At 40.5% G+C, this 25,847-nt stretch overlaps 1 protein-coding gene across 3 annotated transcripts in view; it reads right to left on the minus strand.

The window, feature by feature from the left end:
* The window catches only part of LOC126482365 (cell surface glycoprotein 1-like), a 1,103,416-nt gene that overhangs the window by 725,733 nt on the left and 351,836 nt on the right, over nt 1-25,847 (minus strand). The window contains exon 3 of one of the 3 annotated variants that reach the window (XM_050106450.1): nt 8,589-8,660. The exons of the other annotated variants lie outside the window; for them this stretch is intronic. Coding sequence (XP_049962407.1) covers nt 8,629-8,660 — 32 coding nt within the window. The 3' untranslated portion in view covers nt 8,589-8,628. Of the gene's footprint in view, nt 1-8,588; nt 8,661-25,847 lie in introns of those variants that run through there. 3 annotated transcript variants of the gene reach the window in all.

Raw genomic sequence — 25,847 nt, forward strand, 5'->3', positions numbered from 1 at the left:
TGTAAATTTAAATCCTGATTGGCTCTTGATCCATGATTATGTATTTATGCATAGAAGTATTAGTAAAACGCTTAGTAATATTTTCCCTGACATATAATACAGTTAGTAGTTGTACTCACCTGCTGAGTAAGGATACCAATATTTTGTAACAGTTCCTTAAGGTAGAGCTGACTACTGCTTCTGGTTATTACTCTTATTTCCCCTATTCTGCACTTAAAAATTTTACCCATGTTTTGAGCCTCAGATGTCCAGAAAAGAATACTGTGACTAGTAAATGAGTGTATGTAGTATTAGGACATCAGCTGTTGCAAACTAATGCTAGAACTGTAAGAGCAAAAGATTATAATGACTTGCTTCTTACCTGCATCTTTGTATGTTCAGTCAATGTTAATTGACAATCAATAATGCCCCAAAAATTTGGTATTTGTTGCACAGTCTATAAATTTTTCATCTGTGTGTAATGTGACAGAATTGTGTTCACTCTTTGCACTGAAGTGCATACTGTTTGTTTTCTTTATGTCCAATATTAATTTACTACATCCTGTGCAATTGTAGCTATCCCTGTGAATTTCATTAACTTTCTCTAATCAGAGCTTTGGTGTTTTAACAGTGACTGTGATGTTGCTGTCATCCGCAAGGAGAAATTTTTATCTGTATCTGATATTGTCTGTAAAATTATTTATATATATTATGAATAGAGTTGGAGCCAATGCACTACACTGAGGGGCACCTATATGCTTGTGACCTGGCAAATGCTTTACTAAAAAATTTTCGTCAGATGTTTGAAGTCACTCTATGCAAGACTGGAAATACTCATTTGCTATTCCCATTACACGTAGTGTTTCTACGATGTTTGACAGTATATTATGATAAACAGTGGTGTCAAAAGCCTTGGACAATGCTACAGACGTGTCTGTAAAACAGTCATCCTTGCCAAGAGTTTCACGTAACATTTTTGTGAAACCTGTAGTGATTGATACTATACTTCTCCTCTTTGGAAATTTAACTGTGCTTCATTATAAGGTTGTATCTATTCACGTCATTTACGAATCTGGCCTGTTGATTTCAATACTCTTTGCATTACCTTCCTTTAGGAAGAGCTCAACTTGTGCATGCTCTAGATACTCTGGTGAAATATCTGAACTGCAGGGCTCATTTGCTTCAGTTGTTAATGGGAGCTGTTTGCTCTCTATGCATGCCTTTAGAACAGAGACTTTAACTTCACATATATCTGCCAACTCCTTATTTTTTAATTTCTGTGTAGTCTTCCTGACTTCCAAACTCTGTTGTAGGAAGCAGCATCATTGTACCATGTAAGCCATTGTGGATGCTACACGTGTTTTAAAAAGATTTTGTTGCAGCTTCACTACAACGCCAGAGAAATAATCATTTACAAAATTTGCCAATCCATGAATGTGTTCCATTACTCTACGACCATCTTCGGTTTGTATGTTGTTATAGTTGTGTCTGCATTTCCCAGATTCTTGTTTTATGTCATCCCACACTACTTTGGTTTGATTTGGCATTATTGTTTGGGAGCAAGCAGTAATCTCCTATATATTTTTCTGTACCTTCGATAATAACCAAGGAACTGTGGATTAATGTAGTGACTTTGTAGAGAACTGAGAAATTTAAGTGTCTGGGAGGACTTTCTAAAACCTGCAGCTGTAAGTATGTTTTCTTTAGCTTCTGCTGCAGAAGTGGCTACTTTTCAAAAAGCCTCCTCATCAATTAATTTAGACAGTGTGAAAAATTAAAGAACTTAACACCTACAATGTTTTCCATATATACTTCATTCCAGGTTTTAGTTGCTAGTGCCCTATGAAAAGTATGTATTTTACATTCAAAGATAATCTTTTTGTAGGCCAGCTGTTTTAAAGGTTTTATAAAGGGTGCCTTTATCTTTATCATTTGACAGTAATGATCAGAATGGCCAAGGTCTCTTATAAATACTTTACAGTTTTCCCTGTGCTATCTGGTCTAAAACTGACACTGAACTTTTGATACCCTAGTAGCAGTGCTTACCATTTGTGACACACCAAAAGTGCTCAGAAGGCTTAGGATGTTATTGCTGATTTCACCCATACATTAATATACAGGATGACCAAAAAGTCATGTTAACATATGAAAATGCACTAATTCACTGAATAATGTAAGTAGAGAGGTGATACTTGATACAATGCCTGAAATGACATAAGGTTTTACTGAAACTAAACACAAGTGTAAAAACTGACCAACATATGGTACTGGACAGAAACAGATCAGTGACACTGAATGAGAAATGTTTTTTATGAGCTATAGTGAGAGAGGGAGTCACATGTACCAGCAATCATGTCATGTAGACTTTGCCAGAAAAGGCATGGTTACCAAAGCTTTATCATCAGAATAGAGAATCAATCACTTAAGCTTAATATTAGCAAAAGAAGGGTAGTCCAGTGTGTAAAGCTCATGCAATAAGGATCACTGTGAAAAAAATTATCGCAAATTCTGAAGCCATGGAATGTTCAGAAGAGCAGCCCTATAGTGGACAATGAGACAGAAGTGCTACTGCTACTTGGACAGTTCTGGAAGGAATGGAGACTTTAGCTGGCTCATGCCCACATGGTAAGGTAGTGCTCCTGAAGTCACATATCACACCACCACAATTGCACTACTGTTTAGAGATCACTAAGGTGTATCCTCAAAGTCCCGTTTCCTCATAAACTGTTATCCATCAGTTCTGTGATGCAGAGAACGTATGCTGTGTGAGCACTTCAAAAAATGGGGGAAAAGGACAATTGGTTGTCTGACATGTTGTGGACCTATGAAGCCCATTTGAATCTAACTTCACCCTTGCTATTTGGAGCATGCTATTTTTTAACGAGGTATTTTAAATAAAGAGGATTTATCTACCATCCCCATTCAATGATGGGAAAATGGTTTACTGTGCAATTTATCAATGTGTTGTGCCTGTAGAAATAATACTACTAGGATTTTTTCTACTGTTTTTAATGAGTCTACTTTATCCTTTGGTGTCATATCTTTGTAAGGCAACCTTATAGTGATGTTATTGCTTTTTAACACATTAATGATGCATGGATAAGTCCCTCGTGGACTTGGCATGCAGAAATTGATTATTTGTTTATATAATGCACAGTGGTGGTAATTGTTAAACATTAAAAGCCTTATATCTATGGGTGCCTTCTTGAAAAGTGGGTATTTGTGGAATTCTGGGGAAAATGGGTTAATTTACAACAAACTGCAGCAACAGACTTATCTAAATATAGCTTAGGAGCATGAGTGGGTTCATGGGGGTGGCTGAAAGCGGCAAGAGTGTATTTGTTTAAATGTTACACTGTGATATTTCTTAAACAGGGTACATCTGTGTAAATTACATAATATTATTCTTGAAAAGACGTTAAAAGTGGATTTTTTGAATATGGGGAGCAAATCGGCACTATTGTAACAAATTAGAGCAAACACTCACAAAACTGTAAGTAGCAGTAAATTGTAGTAATGAGAGCAAGGCTTTAATAATGTTTGCATTTAACTGTGAAGATTATTTTTGTTGCGCCTAGGGGACAGTGGCAAATCTCTGCAATGATCCGTCCACTACAGTGAACAGACAAATAATGACAAAAATTCACTTGACTGGAATATGAATGGAAGGGGAAGACAGGAAATTTGTTATAACTAATCTTATTGGCGTAAAAAGATAAGGAAGATATGATTTCTTGCCTCTTGTAAATCTTCCTATTGACCTAGGTCAGTGGGGGAAAGGTGACCTTCGTTTTGGTCTTAGAACCTGCACAGTGGATGGGTGACCAAGGAGGGGACAGTTGACATGTTTTGGGTTGCATCCTGACCTTCAATGTACCATACGCAATTGCCTCAGAGACGTGGGTGGGGTGCCAGCTTGCACCGTGACGTTGAGAGGAGATCATTATCTTAGGAACAAAGCATCCTGTCCCACTAATAACGTGGTGACTGAAAAGGATGGAATGATATAATATAGAGCGAAAAAATATAATCATAGTGTTTGACGATTTTTACAACCGTAGGAGGGTAGCACTTCAAGACACGAGAAAGAGCACAGGAATGTTACTGATTCTGATTCAAATGTGGTGCAAGTGTTCAGGGAAATACACTAAGACAGGCCAAGATTTGCGCTCCACGAACGCAGCCAATGCTGGTCAGCACTCCGGCTTTCCTCGCCACTGTGCTATTCCTAGCGGGTGTGCGTTGAGACGCCTATATGCTGAAGGCTGCACACGCAGGAAACTTAGGAAGACGTGTTTTCTACATAGTACAACAGTTTCTAAGAGCGAAATCTGCATCATACTTTCACAAGCAGATTTTATCACACGTATTTAATTTCAACTTTTTCTTTTCTGCCAAAACAATAACTTTTATTACTTGATTAAAGAAGTATACATTAGGTAGTGCTAATACGGTGAGAGGAACTACAAAATGCTTTACCTATAGGCATTTAATATCAAGTTATTACGTTTATAAATTTTCGTTTATAATGTGTAATATGTCGTGGACTATGGTTCGTGATGTGGTCAAACACATGGAGTTACGCAGATTAAAATCTGCTAAACCTGAACGCTGGTGAGACATTGTCAATTTCATGTGGGAAAGACACCTGTATTGAACCAAACATTGAAATAACTTCAGTGACTTGTCTTTGTGCAGTCGAAGATATTGCTCTTAAGGTGACATTTTATCACTGTCTTTTAAACACTGTAAGTAGGCTGTATAGGTTTTTTTAATTGGTAACGCCACGTAGCGCTCTGTTTGAAAATCACTGGCTGTGCTGTGTGCAGTCTATGGCTGGTTTGGATTGTTGTTGGCTATTGTAGTGTTGGGCAGTTGGCTGTTAACAGCGCGTAGCGTTGCGCAGTTGGAGGTGAGCCGCCAGCAGTGGTGGATGTGGGGAGAGAGATGGTGGAATTTTGAGAGCGGAAGATCTGGACGTGTGTCCATCAGAAAGAGTAAATTTGTAATATTGGATATCATGGACTGATATATATATATATTATGACTTTTGAACACTATTAAGGTAAATACATTGTTTGCTCTCTATCAAAATCTTTCATTTGCTAACTATCCCTATCAGTAGTTAGTGCCTTCAGTAGTTTGAATCTTTTATTTAGCTGGCAGTAGTGGTGCTCGCTGTATTGAGTAATTCGAGTTACGAAGATTTTTGTGAGGAAAGTGATTTGCGAAACGTATAGGTTAATTTAGTCAGGGCCATTCTCTTGTAGGGATTATTGAAAGTTAGACTGCGTTGCGCTAAAAATATCGTGTGTCTGTTTAGTGATGATCAGAATAAGTAAAGAGAGAAATGTCTGAGTACGTTCAGTTTTGCTCAGCTGTTGGAAAATCAAATAACATAAGGGGTTTTCCAGTGCAGTAATTCACTAATTTTTCGAAGGGGACGTTTCATAACACCTGGACTAGACAAACAGGTTGTTGAACTGGGTGCTACATTGTGTGTCTATCACGTCAAGTTGGAAGTAATGAGGTACATTAAGAGCCAAGAGTGGAAACTATCTGACAGATAAATCTGAATTAGCCTTCGGTTGCGAAATTTCTTTGGGAAATTGTGATGAAAAGTTTGAATTATTAAAACGTAGACACTTATGTCAGGGCTGCAAATGACTACCTCGACTTATGGAAAATGTTCCAGTCCATGAATCGAAAGCTGTTGTTTTCCCAAGGACTTCTTTTTGTTTGATGGCATCAGTCTGTTCATCACACGTTAATAAATGATTCTTCCCCTGCATTAAGGCATTTCATGAATTCAAATAATACGTGATGACCACAAAACATTTTGTCACTACTTTACTTACCCTAGCCTCAGTTTTTGTCCTAATGGCTCCCTTCAGTTCAGTCACCATTCACTGCCGTTCGTCATGTTAGTAGGCAGTTTAGGTTTTTATGTTGGTAACGCCATGTAGCGCTCTGTATGAAAATCACTGAGTGTGCTGTGTGCAGTCTGTGGCTGGTTTGCGATGTTGGAATTTTTGCTATTGTAGTGTTGGGCAGTTGTATGTGAACAACCCATAGCGTTGTCCAGTTGGAGGTGATATATATATATATATATATATATATATATATGATGGCTTTTGAACGCTATTAAGGTAAATACATTATTTGTTCTCTATCAAAATCTTTCATTTGCTAGCTATGCCTATCAGTAGTTAGAACCTTCAGTAGTCAGAAACCTTCATTTAGCTGGCAGTAGTGGCCCTCGCTGTATTGAGTAATTCGAGTTACGAAGATTTTTGTGAGGTTAGTGATTCATGAAAGGTATAGGTTATTGTTGTTAGTCAGGGCCATTCATTTGTAGGGATTATTGAAAGTCAGATTGCGTTGCGCCAAAAATATTGTGTATCAGTTTAGTGATGATCAGAATAAGTAAAGAGAGAAATGTCTGAGTATGTTCAGTTTTGCTCAGCTGTTTGAAAATCAAATAACGTAAGAAACTTCCTGGCAGATTAAAACTGTGTGCCCGACCAAGACTCAAGCTCGGGACCTTTGCCTTTCGCGGGCAAGTGCTCTACCATCTGAGCTAATAACATAAGAGTTTTTCCAGCAGCGTCATTCATAAATTTTTCTAAGGTGAGGTTTCAGTCAGAAGACAAGAGCATCGTATCGACTTTCTGGTTGGTGTCATAATGTTCTAGTAAGTGTTTATCCAGCCTATAGCAGTGCGATGGAATATTAAAGCACTTTTCATGGTCTTTAAACGATACAAAAATAAGGCAATTCCCATTCGGCACTGAACGATGTGGCTTCTCCACATTTCATTTTTAGACAAGTGCATAGATACCGCAGTATTCCTGGAGTAGAACGTAAATGAAATTTAATGTAAGTAGTATTGTCAGAAAACTGATTGGCGTCTGAGAAGGTGAATGTTTTGCTCAAATAGCGACTGGCAGCAGCCTTCATTTTGTTCTTCCTCCTCAGCCTAAGTCACTGTTGTGCCTGGGAGCACATCTGGAGCACTCGCGCTCATAGAGCATTATTTGGCAGGCCTCCACTAATACCTTAAACTGTATTCAAGGAAAAGAAACGACTTCCTGACACTTAAATCTATACTCGATGTTAACAAATTTCTCTTCTTCAGAAACGATTTCCTTGCCATTGCCAGTCTACATTTTATGTCCTCTCTACTTCAACCATCATCAGTTATTTTACTCCCTAAATAGCAAAACTCCTTTACTACTTTAAGTGTCTCATTTCCTAATCTAATACCCTCAGCATCACCCGATTTAATTTGACTACATTCCATTATCCTCGTTTTGCTTTTGTTGATGTTCATCTTATATCCTCCTTTCAAGACACTGTCCATTCCGTTCAACTGCTCTTCCAAGTCCTTTGCTGTCTCTGACAGAATTACAATGTCATCGGCGAACCTCAAAGTTTTTACTTCTTCTCCATGAATTTTAATACCTACTCCGAATTTTTCTTTTGTTTCCTTTACTGCGTGCTCAATATACAGATTGAATAACATCGGGGAGAGGCTACAACCCTGTCTCACTCCCTTCCCAACCACTGCTTCCCTTTCATGCCCCTCGATTCTTATTACTGCCATCTGGTTTCTGTACAAATTGTAAATAGCCTTTCGCTCCCGGTTTTTGCCCCTGCCACCTTCAGAATTTGAAAGAGAGTATTCCAGTCAACATTGTCAAAAGCTTTCTCTAAGTCTACAAATGCTATAAACGTAGGTTTGCCCTTCCTTAATCTAGCTTCTAAGATGAGTCGTAGGGTCAGTATTGCCTCACGTGTTCCAACATTTCTACGGAATCCAAACTGATCTTCCCCGAGGTCCACTTCTACCAGTTTTTCCATTCGTCTGTAAAGAATTCGTGTTAGTATTTTGCAGCTGTGACTTATTAAACTGATAGTTCGGTAATTTTCACATCTGTCAACACCTGCTTTCTTTGGGATTGGAATTATTATATTCTTCTCGAAGTCTGTGGGTATTTCGCCTGTCTCATACATCTTGCTCAGCAGATGGTAGAGTTTTGTCATGACTGGCTCTCCCAAGGCCATCAGTAGTTCTAATGGAATGTTGTCTACTGCTGGGGCCTTGTTTCGACTCAGGTCTTTCAGTGCTCTGTCAAACTCTTCACGCAGTATCTTATCTCCCATTTCATCTTCATCTACATCCTCTTCCATTTCCACAATATTGTCCTCAAGGTGAGGTGTGTAATAAAATATTTACACAAGCATTGTTTAAACGGCATAAAGTTAAAATTATTTATGTGGTACATTACACAACATTTCTGAAAATATTCAAAGTGTCACACAGTTCAAAATATTCTAAATAGAACGCAGTAATTTTTGAAGTCACTAAATCATGGACGAACATGGGCAATAGAGTGTAATGATCAGGTATACTGGCTTGAGGGTGTAGAATGGATGCAGGTTGCTAATGAACTTGGTCCTTCATAAGAATTGTGGCTACAGGCCTCAATATGGGATGTGGAGCGATGAGGGCAAAGGTATATTTATAATATTACAGTGGAAGGACATGAACTTGGAATTTGGATATTTAGAGATTAATAAGTCACTGGGATAGGGGACGACTAATTTTACATTTGAATCTGAAAAAACTAGTCATACATCAGGACCTCAACTGATGGGCCTTAAGTTTGGATCTGAAGGTAGAGGCTGGGCATTGAGATCTGAAGGTATTGGACGAAGATTAGGGTCAGATGGTATAAGTCTAAGATTGTGGTCTGAAAGTATCGGTTTTAGGTTTGGATCTGAAGGGATCGGACGGACATTGGGATTTGATGGTAAGGGATGGAGGTTAGGGTCAGAGGGTATAGGTCTAAGGTTGGGACCTGAAGGTATGGGTTTTAAATTCGGATCTGACGGTATGGGGCGGAGATTAGGGTCAGTAGGTATAGGTCTAAGATTGTCATCTGAAGGAACAGGTTTTAAATTTGGATCTGAGGGGATTGGCTGGACATTGGGATCTGAGGGTATGGGATGCAAGCTAGGGTCAGAGGGTATAGGCCTAAGATTTGGATCTGAAGGTATTGCTTTTAAGTTTGGGTCTGAAGGGATCACACTACCAATGGGACTTGAGAGTATGGGATGAAGGTTAGGGTTAGAGGGTACAGGTCTCAGATTGGGATTGTCAGGAAGGGGCCGTACATTTGGTGCTATAGGAACCGATCTAGCACTCCTGTCTAAGATTACAGATGGGCCATATGAACTGGAGCGCGAAGTTTTTACAATATGGTTAATGAAATGGGGAGCTATATCATCACTTGCTCCCTGGAGATCTTGTTGATTGATGTGCTTAGAAATGTAATAGTCTTCATGTACTTTTTCACTGTGTCGTCTAAAGCCCGAATCACTTCCAGTGGCAAAGTCGCTTGGCTCTGAAACTCCGTGGCGATCACCTTCATTATGTTGTGCACGCACTTTAATGATACAGAATGCGAACACCTCTGCGATTATCTGGAATGACAGAAAAATTTGTTAGTCTTTGTTAATGCACACAAGTATGTTAACAAAGTTTCTGTTTAGCTTTAAACAAAATTCTAGGAACAAATTACACGTTTTCTAGCTGACAACTACAATAGCTCCATGAGTGAATATGACTCCGTGGCAAAGTTGTAGCTATATGCTCTGCTAGTATAAGGGCTACATTGTCACTAATTGTGAAAAAAATAGTGCAACGTTATTAGAAACGCATGAACAAACACTTGCGAAACGATTATATTCTGCTCTTAAACATGGCTCGAAACAGGCATTACATCACTGCGATACTACTGTTTTCTAATCCAAATGAGAAACTGTGAAGATATTTACTAACGTTATGTAGTCATCAGATATGCGGGACGTTCATTTATTATTGTTATAATGGCTCAACAACTTCGAGGAAAAATCAAAAGCAACTTCAAGCTCATATCTGGAGTTTTGCGTCAACCACTGAACTCACCTGTGAAAACTACAGACAGGAGCAGAGAAAATTTATTTCAATCTTTCACTCTATAACAGTTAGGAGGAGTTTAACAACTAAATATTTATAACATAAAGGTCCGATTCACATCAATTGTTTGCATATATTACAAATGTTCAATGGATATCGTAACTCATTTTATTTTGGAAAGGAACATTTGATGGAAATATAGTTCGATTGTAGGTGAATACTCAATCAGTATCGAGGCACATGTATACGTAGCAAAATATTTACAAAGTGTGAAGTGCCTCCATGGCCTTCAACCAAATTTATGAGCATATAATGGAGGCTCACAAAATGTACACTGCTTACTCACATTCCAGGGTAACGTTACGTGATGTACAATGGGACTGCCTGTGCACATCTTGTCCACTGCTGGATTAACTAAGTGATTTGTCTGAGTTTGTAACAGAAATCTTGGGCCTGGGGGCTAATGGAGCAGTATATTTCGAAATAACCAAGTGTGAAAGCATTCACTGTACCATAAAAGAGTGTTGTGAATGTAAGAGGGGCGTTCAGTACGTAACCCAACACATTTTCCTTTTACTCGGCCAATTCCCGTTGAAAAAATGCAGAACTTATTTTGGGACTTTGTGGATTATTTCCGCTTAAGCCCCTATAGTTTCATGAGGTTTCGATGGGTGACGGCGCTATACGTAGCCTTCGAAATGATTTTGTAACGGAGGTGCCTTCCAAGCAAAGAGCAGTCATTGAGTTTCTTTTGGTGGTAAACCACAGAATCACAGATACTCATAGGCGCTTGCAGGATGTCTACGGAGACCTGGCAGTGAACAAAAGCACGGTGATATGGCGTGCAAGGCGTCTGTCATTATCTCAACAATGGACCGGTCCTCGTCATCTTCCTTACAATCCGGATTTCGCACCTTCCGACTTGTATCTGTTTGACCCAATGGAGTATGCACTTCGCGTGAAGCAGTACATGGATGATGGGGAGGTTATTGATTCAGCAAGATGTTGGCACCGAGGTCGACCAGCAGGTGGTACATACAGGCCCTCCAGGAAAGATGACGTAACGCCGCCATATTGAGCGCTGATTATGTTGAAAAATGGAGTTTTGTAGCCAATAGAGTTGGGAATAACATAGTGTAATGGAATCCCCAATAAAACCAACCTATTTTCAGAAAAAGTGTGTTGCATTAGTTAATGAACGCCCGTCGCACAATGACAGTACTGTGACGCTGTAGAGCTAAACGTACTTCTGACGTTCGAATTGAACGTCGGCTACTATAGGACATGAAGGCTAACTGTCTTCCTACATTGGAACATACCACAGCCCAAGTAACACATGGAATAACCTCACTTGGATCCAGGATAACAAGTAAGCAAAAGAGGTCTTCGAAGTATGCGCTATGGACCCATGCTCATGACAGTAAAGAAACATTACTATTTTAAATTATTACGCGAAAATATCTGATGGAGAGAGGTCTAGCGCATGCTCTAGTGGCCTCCACTAGGATTATTCGTTCATTTTATGACTACACCTCTCTTTTGTTTACGAAGCCGCTCTTGTAGTTCACGTTCGGCACGAAATAATAATTATCTGTCTTGGAAAGGATAGGCAATCTTAGGAAGATATTACAGTTTGCAACATCCATAGAATTGGCTTCGTGTGTCTGGATGAAAAAGTTCAAGAATTCAAACTGTTTTCCTGGATGTAGAATGCCTCGGAGTGTAACCTTAAAGAAGATCATGATACCTGTAAGAATTCTCCGCGATGCGTTATTTAACGGCTGCGGAACACATTCCAGACAGCGTGGATTTTGATACTCGTATTTGTGCCCATCTATAAGCACCTGACTACGTCACTTCCTGATCTAGCAATAGCTACTCAGGGTACTAAAAGGAAATTCGAGTTTAACGTCCCATCGTTGAGGGGATTGTTGGAGACTTAGCACAAACGTATTGAAGAAGAATGGGGATGGAAATTAGCCATTTCCTTTCGAAAGGAAATATCCGGGCAGCTGCCTTAAGAAACTGATTATTGTAGCTTTCTGTTTGTGAAACGTTACACAGAACACGTTTTCTTCATTTCTATCCAACTTAGAGGCAAATGCTTTGTACAAAACGTCATGTACTGTGTTTAGATGGTGCAGAAACAATGAAAAATGGTGTAGTTCAAATTGTCCTCACGCACTTTAGCTGGAATTGTTAATTTTTTCTAGTGCAAGAGTCGATTTCGCTTCACTTTACAAGAGATACTTCCATTTTGTTGTTGTTGTGGTCTTCAGTCCTGAGACTGGTTTGATGCAGCTCTCCATGCTACTGTATCCTGTACAAGCCTCTTCATCTCCCAGTACCTACTGCAACCTACATCCTTCTGAATCTGCTTAGTGGTCTCCCTCTACGATTTTTACCCTCCATGCTGCGCTCCTATACTAAATTGGTGATCCCTTGATGCCTCAGAACAAGTCCTAGCAACCGATCCCTTCTTCTAGTTAAGTTGTGCCACAAACTTCTCTTCTCCCCAATCCTATTCAATACCTTCTCATTATTTACGTGATCTACCCATCTAATCTTCGGTATTCATCTGTAGCACCACATTTCGAAAGCTTCTATTCTCTTCTTGTCGAAACTATTTATCGTCCATGTTTCACTACCATACATGGCTACACTCCATACAAATACTTGCAGAAATGACTTCCTGACACTTAAATCTATACTCGATGTTAACAAATTTCTCTTCTTCAGAAACGATTTCCTTGCCATTGTCAGTCTACATTTTATATCCTCTCTACTTCGACCATCATCAGTTATTTTGCTCCCCAAATAGCAAAACTCCTTTACTACTTTAAGTGTCTCATTTCCTAATCTAATTCCCTCAGCATCACCCGACTTAATTCCACTACATTCCATTATCCTCGTTTTGCCTTTGTTGATGCTCATCCTATATCCCCCCTTCAAGATACTATCCATTCCGTTCAACTGCTCTTCCAAGTCCTTTGCTGTCTCTGACAGAATTACAATGTCATTGGTGAACCTCAAAGTTTTTACTTTTTCTCCATGGATTTTAATACCTACTCCGAATTTTTCTTTTGTTTCCTTCACTGCTTGCTCAATATACAGATTGAACAACATCAGGGATAGGCTACACCCCTGTCTCACTCCCTTCCCAACCACTGCTTCCCTTTCATGCCCCTCGATTCTTATTACTGCCATCTGGTTTCTGTACAAATTGTAAATAGCCTTTCGCTCCCTGTTTTTTACCCCTGCCACCTTCAGAATTTGAAAGAGAGTATTCCAGTCAACATTGTCAAAAGCTTTCTCTAAGTATACAAATGCTATAAACGTAGGTTTGCCCTTCCTTAATCTAGCTTCTAAGATGAGTCATAGGGTCAGTATTGCCTCACGTGTTCCAACATTTCTACGGAATCCAAACTGATCTTCCCCGAGGTCGGCTTCTACTAGTTTTTCCATTCATCTGTAAAGAATTCGCGTTAGTATTTTGCAGCTGTGACTTATTAAACTGATAGTTCGGTAATTTTCAAATCTGTCAACACCTGCTTTCTTTGGGATTGGAATTATTATATTCTTCTTGAAGTCTGAGGGTATTTCGCCTGTTTCATACATCTTGCTCACCAGATGGTAGAGTTTTGTCAGGACTGGCTCTCCCAAGGCCGTCAGTAGTTCCAATGGAATGTTGTCTACTCTGGGGGCCTTGTTTCGACTGAGGTTTTTCAGTGCTCTGTCAAACTCTTCACGCAGTATCTTATCTCCCATTTCATCTTCATCTACATCCTCTTCAATTTCCAAAATATTGTCCTCAAGTAGATCGCCCTTGTATAGACCTTTTATATACTCCTTCCACCTTTCTGCTTTCTCTTCTTTCCATCTGAGCTCTTGATATTCATGCAAGTGGTTCTCTTATATCCAAAGGTATCTTTAATTTTCCTGTAGGCAGTATCTATTTTATCCCTAGTGAGATAAGCCTCTACATCCTTACATTTGTCCTCTAGCCATCCCTGCTTAGCCATTTTGCACTTCCTGTCGATCTCATTTTTGAGACGTTTGTATTCCGTTTTGCCTGCTTCATTTACTGCATTTTTATATGTTCTCCTTTCATCAATTAAATTCAATATATCTTCTGTTACCCAAGGATTTCTACTAGCCCTCGTCTTTTTACCTACTTGATCCTCTGCTGCCTTCACTACTTCATCCCTCAAAGCTTCCCATTCTTCTTCTACTGTATTTCTTTCCCCCATTCCTGTCAATTTTCCCCTTATGCTCTCCCTGAAACTCTGTACAACTTCTGGTTCTTTCAGTTTATCCAGGTCCCATCTCCTGAAATTCCCACCTTTTTGCAGTTTCTTCAGTTTTAATCTACAGGTCATAACCAATAGATTGTGGTCAGAGTCCACATCTGCCACTGGAAATGTCTTACAATTTAAACCCTGGTTCCTAAATCTCTGTCTTACCATTAGATAATCTATCTGAAACCTGTCAGTATCTCTAGGCTTCTTCCATGTATACAGCCTTCTTTTATGATTCTTGAACCAAGTGTTAGCTATGGTTAAGTTGTGCTCTGTGCAAAATTCAACTAGGCGGATTCCTCTTTCATTTCTTAGCCCCAATCCATATGCACCTACTACGTTTCCTTCTGTCCCTTTTCCTACTACCGAATTCCAGTCACCCATGAGTAATAAGTTTTCGTCACCCTTCACTATCTGAATAATTTCTTTTATTTCATCATATATTTCTTCAATTTCTTCGTCATTTGCAGAGCTAGTTGGCATATAAACTTGTACTACTGTAGTAGGTGTGGGCTTCGTATCTATCTTGGCCACAATAGTGCGTTCACTATGCTGTTTGTAGTAGCTTACCCTTATCCCTATTTTCCTATTCATTATTAAACCTACTCCTGCATTACCCCTATTTGATTTTGTGTTTATAACCCTGTAGTCACCTCACCAGAAGTCTTGTTCCTCCTGCCACCGAACTTCACTAATTCCCACTATATCTAACTTAAACCTACCCATTTCCCTTTTTAAATTTTCTAACATATCTGCCCGATTAAGGGATCTGACATTCCTCGCTCCGATCCGTAGAACGCCAGTTTTCTTTCTCCTGATAACGACATCCTCTTGAGTAGTCCCCACCCAGAGATCTGAATGGGGGACTATTTTACCTCCAGAATATTTTACCCAAGAGGACGCCGTCATCATTTAACCATACAGTAAAGCTGCATGCCCTCGGAAAAAATTACTGCCGTAGTTTCCCTTTGCTTTCATCCGTTCGCAGTACCAGCACAGCAAGGCCGTTTTGGTTAGTGTTACAAGGCCAGATTGGTCAATCATCCAGACTGTTGCCCTTGCAACTACTGAAAAGGCTGCTGCCCCTCTTCATGAACCACACGTTTGTCTGGCCTCTCAACAGATACCCCTCCATTGTGGTTGCACCTACGGTAGGGCTATCTGTATCGCTGAGGCCCGCTAGCCTCCCCACCAACGGCAAGGTCCATGGTTCATGGGGCGGGGGGGGGGGGGGGGCTTGTAATGTAATAAAAACATAATCACCAATGAAATGAGGGCAATATTTACTATTTATTTATGTCCGTAATGCGAAAAGAATGAAGTACGTATCACATGTAAAAATTCTCCAAATGTTTGGAATTTTTCAGTATTTTCCACTTTTGAAATATTTAAGGAAAAGGCCAAGAAAGGCCAAGGAGAAGAAGAACTGGATAATTATGTACATATCTGGAGTGGGGTATCAAAAGCAGTAAGAGCCAAAGCAGGAGTCTCCATTATGATAAAAAAATCATGGAAAGAAAGAATCACAAATTGGAAATTCATTAATCAACGTATAATAACTGTTGAAATGACATTATTTGCTAGGGAAGTTGTGATTATTGGCGTATATGCACCCACGAATGACACAAAAGATAAGGAGAAAGATACAATTTGGGACACCCTCAGGGAGACTATTGAAAAAATCCCAAGAAGAAAGGAACTGATTATCATGGGAGATCTGAATGGAAGGGTAGGAACTAGAGAATCTTGTAGAATAGTAGGAAAACATGGAGAGGACGAATATAATGACAATGGAGAACGATTGATTGCAGTTTGTGAACAATTTGATCTAAAAATTACCAACACATTTTTCAAACATAAGGACATTCATAAATATACTTGGCAACAGAACACCAAAGAACTTCGTTCTATAATAGATTATACACTCCTGGAAATGGAAAAAAGAACACATTGACACCGGTGTGTCAGACCCACCATACTTGCTCCGGACACTGCGAGAGGGCTGTACAAGCAATGATCACACGCACGGCACAGCGGACACACCAGGAACCGCGGTGTTGGCCGTCGAATGGCGCTAGCTGCGCAGCATTTGTGCACCGCCGCCGTCAGTGTCAGCCAGTTTGCCGTGGCATACGGAGCTCCATCGCAGTCTTTAACACTGGTAGCATGCCGCGACAGCATGGACGTGAACCGTATGTGCAGTTGACGGACTTTGAGCGAGGGCGTATAGTGGGCATGCGGGAGGCCGGGTGGACGTACCGCCGAATTGCTCAACATGTGAGGCGTGAGGTCTCGACAGTACATCGATGTTGTCGCCAGTGGTCGGCGGAAGGTGCACGTGCCCGTCGACCTGGGACCGGACCGCAGCGACGCACGGATGCACGCCAAGACCGTAGGATCCTACGCAGTGCCGTAGGGGACCGCACCGCCACTTCCCAGCAAATTAGGGACACTGTTGCTCCTGGGGTATCGGCGAGGACCATTCGCAACCATCTCCATGAAGCTGGGCTACGGTCCCGCACACCGTTAGGCCGTCTTCCGCTCACGCCCCAACATCGTGCAGCCCGCCTCCAGTGGTGTCACGACAGGCGTGAATGGAGGGACGAATGGAGACGTGTCGTCTTCAGCGATGAGAGTCGCTTCTGCCTTGGTGCCAATGATGGTCGTATGCGTGTTTGGCGCCGTGCAGGTGAGCGCCACAATCAGGACTGCATACGACCGAGGCACACAGGGCCAACACCCGGCATCATGGTGTGGGGAGCTATCTCCTACACTGGCCGTACACCACTGGTGATCGTCGAGGGGACACTGAATAGTGCACGGTACATCCAAACCGTCATCGAACCCATCGTTCTACCATTCCTAGACCGGCAAGGGAACTTGCTGTTCCAACAGGACAATGCACGTCCGCATGAATCCCGTGCCACCCAACGTGCTCTAGAAGGGGTAAGTCAACTACCCTGGCCAGCAAGATCTCCGGATCTGTCCCCCATTGAGCATGTTTGGGACTGGATGAAGCGTCGTCTCACGCGGTCTGCACGTCCAGCACGAACGCTGGTCCAACTGAGGCGCCAGGTGAAAATGGCATGGCAAGCCGTTCCACAGGACTACATCCAGCATCTCTACGATCGTCTCCATGGGAGAATAGCAGCCTGCATTGCTGAGAAAGGTGGATATACACTGTACTAGTGCCGACATTGTGCATGCTCTGTTGCCTGTGTCTATGTGCCTGTGGTTCTGTCAGTGTGATCATGTGATGTATCTGACCCCAGGAATGTGTCAATAAAGTTTCCCCTTCCTGGAACAATGAATTCACGGTGTTCTTATTTCAATTTCCAGGAGTGTATTATCATTAGGCAAACAAGTAGTTTCAAGGCAGTAGACGTCAGATCTTATAGAGGAGCCCAGTGTGGATCAGACCACTATCTAGTTAAAATGAAGTCTTTCTGGCCATGGAAGAATGCAAGGAGTGATACAAGTAACATAAATAAAACGAACCAGACAGAAAGATGAAAATTTACCTTTTAATATTGACAGCCTACAAGACGAAAGTATCAGAACACTCTTTGCGGCCAGGATGGAAAGGAAACTGGTTGAATCATTTGAAGGAAGTACAGAGGAAATATATGACTATATAAAAGCTGATGTGAAAATCATAGCAACAGAGGTGTTGGGTAAAAAAGATAGCAATCACAACCGTGCAGCAGAGTGGTGGTCAGAGGAACTAGAGGTCCTCATTGGAGAAAAACGAAATGCGTTCCTTCAGTGGTTGAATGATAAATCGGAAGAAACAAGGTCAATATACAAGGAAAAGAAGAATGAAGTGACGAAAAAATAAGGATGGCAAAAAATGAAGCATGGGAAAGAACATGTGCCAAGGTGAATAGCAAATTAGGATTTGGGAGAGCAAAAGAAGCATGGTCAGTATTGAAAGGGCTTCGACAGGATACAAAAAGCAAAACTAATCTCCAACTGATAACACAAAAGGAATGGGAAGAGTATTTCCAAAAATTATTAAATGAGGACAGAGAAGAATATCTAGAAGAAGGAACAGGGGAACAAAAAGGACATGAAGATGATGAGATCCATATTTTAGAAAGTGAAGTACTTCAGGCGTTGAGAACAGGAAAGAATGGTAAATCACCGGGACCAGGCAATATCAATCTGGAGTGTCTGAAATATGGTGGTGACAAAATTGTGAAACTGATAACACAGCTCTTCAACAAAATGATACATGGAGATTCAATACCCAACGAAATGAAGCTAGGTTACATTAATACAATATTTAAGAAAGGGGATCGCAAAATTTGTTCAAACTATCGAGGAATTTGTGTTACAAACACATTAATGAGAATTTTTGCGAAAGTAATTAAAAACAAACTGGAAAAAAATTTTAGAACCCAAGAAGAACAATGTGGATTCACGGCTGGGAGATCATGTGTAGACCATATTTTCACATTACGACAGATTTTGGAGAAACATAGGGAAAAATCAAAAAGTATAGGATTAATTTTCATAGATCTAGTAAAAGCGTATGATACTGTTCCAAGAAAATTACTTTGGAGAGCACTACATATGGCAAACATAAACCCTTCCTTGATTAAAATAATACAACAGATGTATAAAGATAACATTTGCCAAGTGAAAGTTGGTAATAAACTTTCACCGAAATTTAGAACAAGCAAAGGCCTTTTACAGGGCTGTCCCATGTCACCATCATTATTTAAAATCTATATAGATATTAGCCTTAGAACATGGTCTCGTAAATGTAATAGTATGGGATTAGAAATAAGAGATGGAATTTACCTACATCATTTATTATTTGCTGATGATCAAGTAGTCGTAGCACAAGATGGGGAGGATGCTTACTATATGTGCAATCAACTAGCAGTAGCATACAAAACTTGTGGTTTGAAGATTAATTACCAAAAAACAGAATACTTGACTAATGATTCAGATGAGCTATACATTGAAGGAAAGAAAATCAAAAAGATAAACACTTTCTGTTATTTGGGATCCATTTTAGAAATCGAGGGAAAATCAGAGTCAGAAATCAATAAAAGAATTAGTAGCGGACGGAGGGTCATTGGGATGCTTAACTCAGTCTTATGGAGCAGGAATGTAATGAGCAGAACTAAAAAATTAATATACAAATCCATATTAGAGATTGTGGTTCTGTATGGAACGGAGACCTGGACAATTAACATGAAGCACATTAAAAAATTACAAGCTCTAGAGATGGACTTTTGGAGAAGATCGGCAAGAATCTCCAGGAAAGAAAAGATAAGGAACACTGAAGTAATAAGAAGAATGGAAATAAAAGAAAGAATATATGACGTAATGGATAGGAAGAAATTACAATGGTACGGGCATGTACGACGAATGGAGGAAGCCAGAATACCAAAATTGATACTGGAGTGGGAACCGGAGGGGAGAAGAAGAAGAGAACGACCTGTGACCACCTGGCTCCAAAATGTACAGCACACAATGAGGAGAATGGGCGCAGAGAAAGAGGACATGCAAGATCGAAACACATGGAGAAATATTTTGAGAGTATAGTTTAAGAACGTTTATTGTTTGTATTGTCATTTCCAGGTAAATTATTACGTTGGAGATAAGCCTCTGTAATGAGGAAAAGCTCAAAATAATAATAATAAATCGTTCTGTCCATTATAAAGTAAGTCGCTGGGTTAAGTAGCACTCAGATTGCTAGCTCCCTGTTACTAGTTGTTCCGGATTAAAGTGTGCTTGAAGCAATGCAAATCAAAGTTACGGGAAACTCAAGAGGCTATGTACAAGAGTTCAAACAATTCAAATAGCATCAGAACAGTCCAGCAACTTCAGTTACTTCATCCTAACCCACGTTCTCTTCCTTTTTTCCTTCCATCTTCTCGCTCCTGCATTCAAGCTTTACTTATTATTTGTAGAGAAAATCACTGCTGATCTTCTTATAAGAAGTGTTATCGTCAACACCATTCCCGATCCATAACTCTTAACCCCCTTCCCCCCCCCCCCCCCCCCCTGTTTGTTGCTGCGTCGCCGAATCGTTTTACATCACTTATATTTTGAAAAACATGTTTGTTGGTCGTCTTCACTGCTTTTGGATGCTAGTTCCTCTATTCAAAAATGCCTTGTGAGAACCATATCCTTTCTCAGAACATTTCGGGCAAAATGTACGCCGTGGATTGGTGTTTGTTGAAAGTTAAAAAATACTGCTTATATTGCTCTTATCTGTATTGCCAAACCTCAAGTAACACTGGAACAAATCACTCTCACTATCTGTAGCTATCCACGACCGGTTAATAAATTACCATCAAAAAATTTTTATCCATTCGTTTATCTTTTACCTTAATCCCAACTATTTTGGCGCGTTTTCACAACATTTAAATTCGAAATTTCTTTCTCTGCATACATTTTCGCTCCTCTCACCTTAACGAAACCTTTTTTGTGTCTCTGCCATCAAAGCAAAAATAATAATTCAGACCTTTGAAAAACTTTAAAAACATATTCACCTTCAATTTCATCTCTTCAAATCATAAAACTTACAGAAACCATTAGATAAATGCCCGCAACTTCACAAGACAAAACCTCGAGTGAAAATTTGAAAACTGATAACTACACACATGTCTGAAGTCTGAGTCCCAGGTAGAATAATTTTGTCATGGGTGGCTTTCCCAATAATATCCGTCAGGTAAAACAGGGTGTTCTGCTGCGTGAATAAATCCGTAACTGCCTGTTGCACATCCTCGTCAAACAGGAATCGTCGACCTTTCAAAGCCTTTTCTAAGAAGCCAAGGGCGTGATTATCGAATGGGGAGAGATCAGGACTGCAGCGCTGGTGTTCGAGTGTCTCACACTTAAGTTGGCCTAACTTACGCGTTACGACATTTGCGATGTGGGGCAGTGAGTTGGCATGGAGCAGCAGCACCCCTTGTCACTCACCATCCCACAATGGCGGTTTCCGGCAGACATGCTGCCCCAGCCCCTCCCCCATACACATTCTTCATTATCCGATAGATGTCTACCAGTGTTTGTCCTTCGCCAGCCAAGAAAAGAATAACATAACTTTGGTCCTGTTTGGACCTATTTGGTAATAATGTCACCGTAGTTCACGTTTTCGCGTTTATCGCACGCATTTTGGAAAGAACCGAATACCACACTGATCCCTTGCATACGTGTCGGTGCATATAAACCCCCATCAGAGTCGCTCTACGTTGCATACACACTGCAGTAACGCCCTCAAACGGTAACTTTTTGTTCGCCCCTTGTATGATATAGTCTTAAAGTTAATATCCCTTGTAGAGGCCCTATATATCTTCCTCCCACCTTCTAGCTTTCCCTTCTTTGCATAGCACTGGCTTGCTATCTGAGCTTATGAGATTCATAAAGTTGCTTCTGTTTTCTCCAATTTTCCTATAGGCAGCATCTATCTCTCGTCTAGTTATGTGTGATTCTACAGCCTTTCATTTATCCCCTAGACCTTCCCGCTTAATCTTTTCGCATTGTCTTTCAATCCCATTTTTTACACTCTATTTATTCCCTTTTGCTTCATTTGCTACCATTTTATATTTTCCCCTTTCGTCAGTTAAATTCAGTATCTCATGTGTTATCCAAAGTTTTCTACTGTCTTGTCTTTTCACCTATGTGATTCCTTGATGCCATCCCTATTTCATCTCTCAAAGCTACCCAGTCGTTTTTTGTTGTCTTCCTTTCCCCTGTTTCTATCAAACGTTGCCTAATGCTCCTTCTGATACCCTTAACAACCTGTGGTTCTTTCAGCTTAGCCAGGTTCCATCTCTTTAATTTCCCACCTTTCTGCAAATTCCTCAATTTTACACTGCAGTTTATAACCGATAAATTATGGTTGGAGTCCGCTGAAAGATTGGTTCAGTGTGGGGTGGCGGAGGGGTGAAGTGGACTGCAACAGTCGTCGTGGGGCTGTGGACCACTGTGGCTGCGGCGGGGACGGAGCCTCTCTGTCGTTTCTAGGAACGCGGTTATCATAAAATACATACAATACAATGATTGGAGTCCAGTTCTGCCCCTGAAAGTGTTTTACAGTTCAAAATCTGGTTCTGAAATCTCCGTCATTCCATTATATATTTCAGAAACGTTTCGATGTCCTCAAGTGTCTTCCACTTACACGACCTTTTACATAATTCTTAAACCTTAGCGTTGATCCATTTATGCTCTGTGCCGAATTCTAAAGGCAACCACGTCTTTCATCCCTTCCCCCTCCCCAGTCCTTGGTCCATGTTCTCCTACCATTCTTCCATCTATTCCTTTTCCCTACCGAATTCCAGCCACTTATCACAGCTAGCTGAACAATTTCTTTTGTCTCATAGTACGTTGTGTAACTTTCTTAATCATCTGCAGAACTAGCACCCATATAAACTTGTACTTCTGTGGTGGCTGTTGGCTTGATGACTGTCTTGGCTACAATAATGCATTCGGTATGCTGTTCATAGTAGCTAATCGGCACTTCTGTTTTCTTATTTATTTTTACGCCTACTTGAGACTTAGGTACTCCTGTCCGATTTTGTGTTGATATTGTAAGTAGGCTGTTTAGGGTTTTTTTATTGGTAACGCCACCTCTGTATGAAAATCACTGGTTGTGCTGTGTGCAGTCTGTGGCTAGTTTGCATTGTTGTCTGCCATTGTAGTGTTGGGCAGCGGCAGCTGGATGTGAACAGCGCGTAGCGTTGCGCAGTTGGAGGTGAGCCGCCAGCAGTGGTGGATGTGGGGAGAGAGATGGCGGAGTTTTGAAATTTGTCATGAACTGCTATATTTATATATGATGATATCAAGGTAAATACATTATTGTTTGTTCTCTATTAATATCTTTCATTTGCTAACTATCCCTATCAGTAGTTAGTGCCTTCCATAGTTTGAATCTTTTATTTAGCTGGCAGTAGTGGCGCTCGCTGTACTGCAGTAGTTCGAGTAACGAAGATTTTTGTGAGGTAAGTGATTTGTGAAACGTATAGGTTAATGTTAGTCAGGGCCATTCTTTTGTAGGGATTTCTGAAAGTCAGATTGCGTTGCGCTAAAAAAATATTGTGTGTCAGTTTAAGCACAGTCATTTGTAATTTTTCTAAGGGGACGTTTCAATATCTTTGTACTAAAATGACCAGAAGTCCTGATCTTCCAGCTGCTGCACTTTACTCTTACTATATCTAGCTTCAACCTCCCGTTCTCCTTTTTAAATCCCCTAACCTACCTGCCTTATTAAGAGAACTAATATCCTACATTCCGACCCATCGAATTCCTTGTCATTTCAAAAAATGTTCAAATGTGTGTGAAATCTTATGGGACTTAACTGCTAGGGTCATCAGTCGCTAAGCTTACACACTACATAACCTAAATTATCCTAAGAACAAGCACACACACACTCATGCCCGAGGGAGGACTCGAACGTCCGCCGGGACTAGCCGCACAGTTCATGACTGCAGCGGCTAGACCGCTCGGCTAACCCCGCGCAGCCCTTGGCTTTTCCTGAGGAAGACATCCTTCTGAATAGTCCCAGTCCAGAGATCCAAATGAGAAATCACTACCTCTAGAATACTTTGCGCAAGAGGATGCCATCATCATTTAACCGTAAGTGCAGCAGCCTGTCCTTGGGAGAATAAAGTCAGGCCCATAGTTTTGCCTTGCTTTCAGCCTTTCGCATTACAACAAGACAATGTTGGCTGATGTTGCAAGGTCAGATCAATCATATTGACTTTTACCCCGGCAAATACTCAAAAGGCTGCTGCCCCTCTTCGGGAACGACGAATTAGTGCTGCCTCTTCACAGACACTCCTTCGCTGTGGTTGCACTAATGTCGTGGCTATCTGTATCTTTTAATCAGCATAGCTCATTTAGGTAATATTTTCAAATAATGCTTCATTTTTATTAAACCTTCCCTACAAATCACAAAATTTCCTAAAGGTATGTAGAAAAATTCCAATAGACGTTGCTTTTCTGAGGGTGGAGGGGGAGGAGGAGGTGCAGCCTTGGCAGTTCTGCAAAGGGCACAGGTTCTCGACAGTACGGCTCTGTTGAATGCAGAGGGTTATAAACGTCTGCCCCTGTGGTGGAGTAAAAACATTGATCCATCGCATGAACAGCACTTTAACCAGTTCACACTGACCAGTTGAAACACTGGTTACACCAGCTGAGTCGTTTTCGGTGTTGGACCCATATGAGGCGGAGATGAACGCAATCACCATTTCAATGTGAGAAACAGATTTATTTATTTAATCGTATGGCTAGGGTCCCCCGTCGGGCAGACCGTTCACCAGATGCCGGTCTTTCAATTTGACGCCACGTCGTCGACCTGCAGTCGATGAGGATGATAAGATGATGATGAGGACAGCACAACACCCAGTCCTTGGGCGGAGAAAATTGAGAAAGAGATGTGTGTTCGTTATTGCTATATCGTATTCTCGATTATCGCTGTATAGAGTGGTCCCCTGTTGAACGAAACAGCTTTGCAGCAACTCGTGACACTTGACCAGCAGAACGCCAAAAAATTACATTATTTCCCTTATGCAACTGAGTAGTTGGTAATTCGTCATGATACAGATGTAGGCCCCCGTTATAGACTACATGTGTGTGTGTGTGTGTGTGTGTGTGTGTGTGTGTGTGTGTGAGGAAGAGAAAGAGAGAGGGAGAGAGAGCATGAGAAGACAGCCAATTACTCGAAAACGACCTCTATCCATCAGGTAGTTTCAGAGGTTGCAAGGAATCAACTATGGAACAGTTCGGAGGACCTAAGTAGTTGTAGTCTCAAAAAGAAGTCACTTTATCTACTATTTCGTCAGTATTTTGTTAATTGCTACAACACTTTATTACTGTGCTTCACTTTTTTAATAAAAAGCAATTTTCTTGTGGGTTCAGTTATTAACCCCAGAATTACAACAGACTCCTAGCAAAAACTATTAAGTTAATGCAAATATTAAATGTGTAGCCTACGGCTTACCTAAACTACGTTTCTAGGGATCCAGGATTTTATATTCACATTTTCTTTGTTCTCGTATCTGCTTAGTTAATGGGTCACTACATAGGTGTCCATACTTAACAAATGCTAACAAAATTCTGTGACAAATAATTAGCAATTGTATATAAAAAATAAAAAGCTTGTTCCAGCAAACAAGGAGTCATTACTTTATTACAGCAAACTAATCAAGTAACTTTTCAGGTAACAGAAACCATCCTGGAAAACTTTTGCAGATACTGTAACTTATCAACAAGAAATTAAACAGGAAACTAGAAATTTCATTGTGTTTAGTAACGAGTTTTGTATTAAGACTTTTGTATAACACACGAGACGATGAGTTCAGCGATTAAATGCATATGACATGAAAAATTGACGACTTACAGTGTGACTGATGTAATATATATCTGATGATTACTATCCTTTACTAAAACTGTCCACGAAGAAAAGTAAAAGTGCTATCCAGCCTGACAGTAAACAGTATTTTACATTATGTATGAACAAACTATGTTCAGAGCTGTTTACACTGAGGTACAACATATAATGGGATCGATCTGTCCTGAGTTTCAGTGTGTTTTCATTACTACTATTGCGTGACTGGTAGCTTTCAAGCATATTTTATGGAGAG

The sequence above is a fragment of the Schistocerca serialis genome, chromosome 5, assembly GCF_023864345.2.
Source record: "Schistocerca serialis cubense isolate TAMUIC-IGC-003099 chromosome 5, iqSchSeri2.2, whole genome shotgun sequence".
In the NCBI taxonomy this organism is placed as follows: Eukaryota; Metazoa; Arthropoda; class Insecta; order Orthoptera; family Acrididae; genus Schistocerca; species Schistocerca serialis.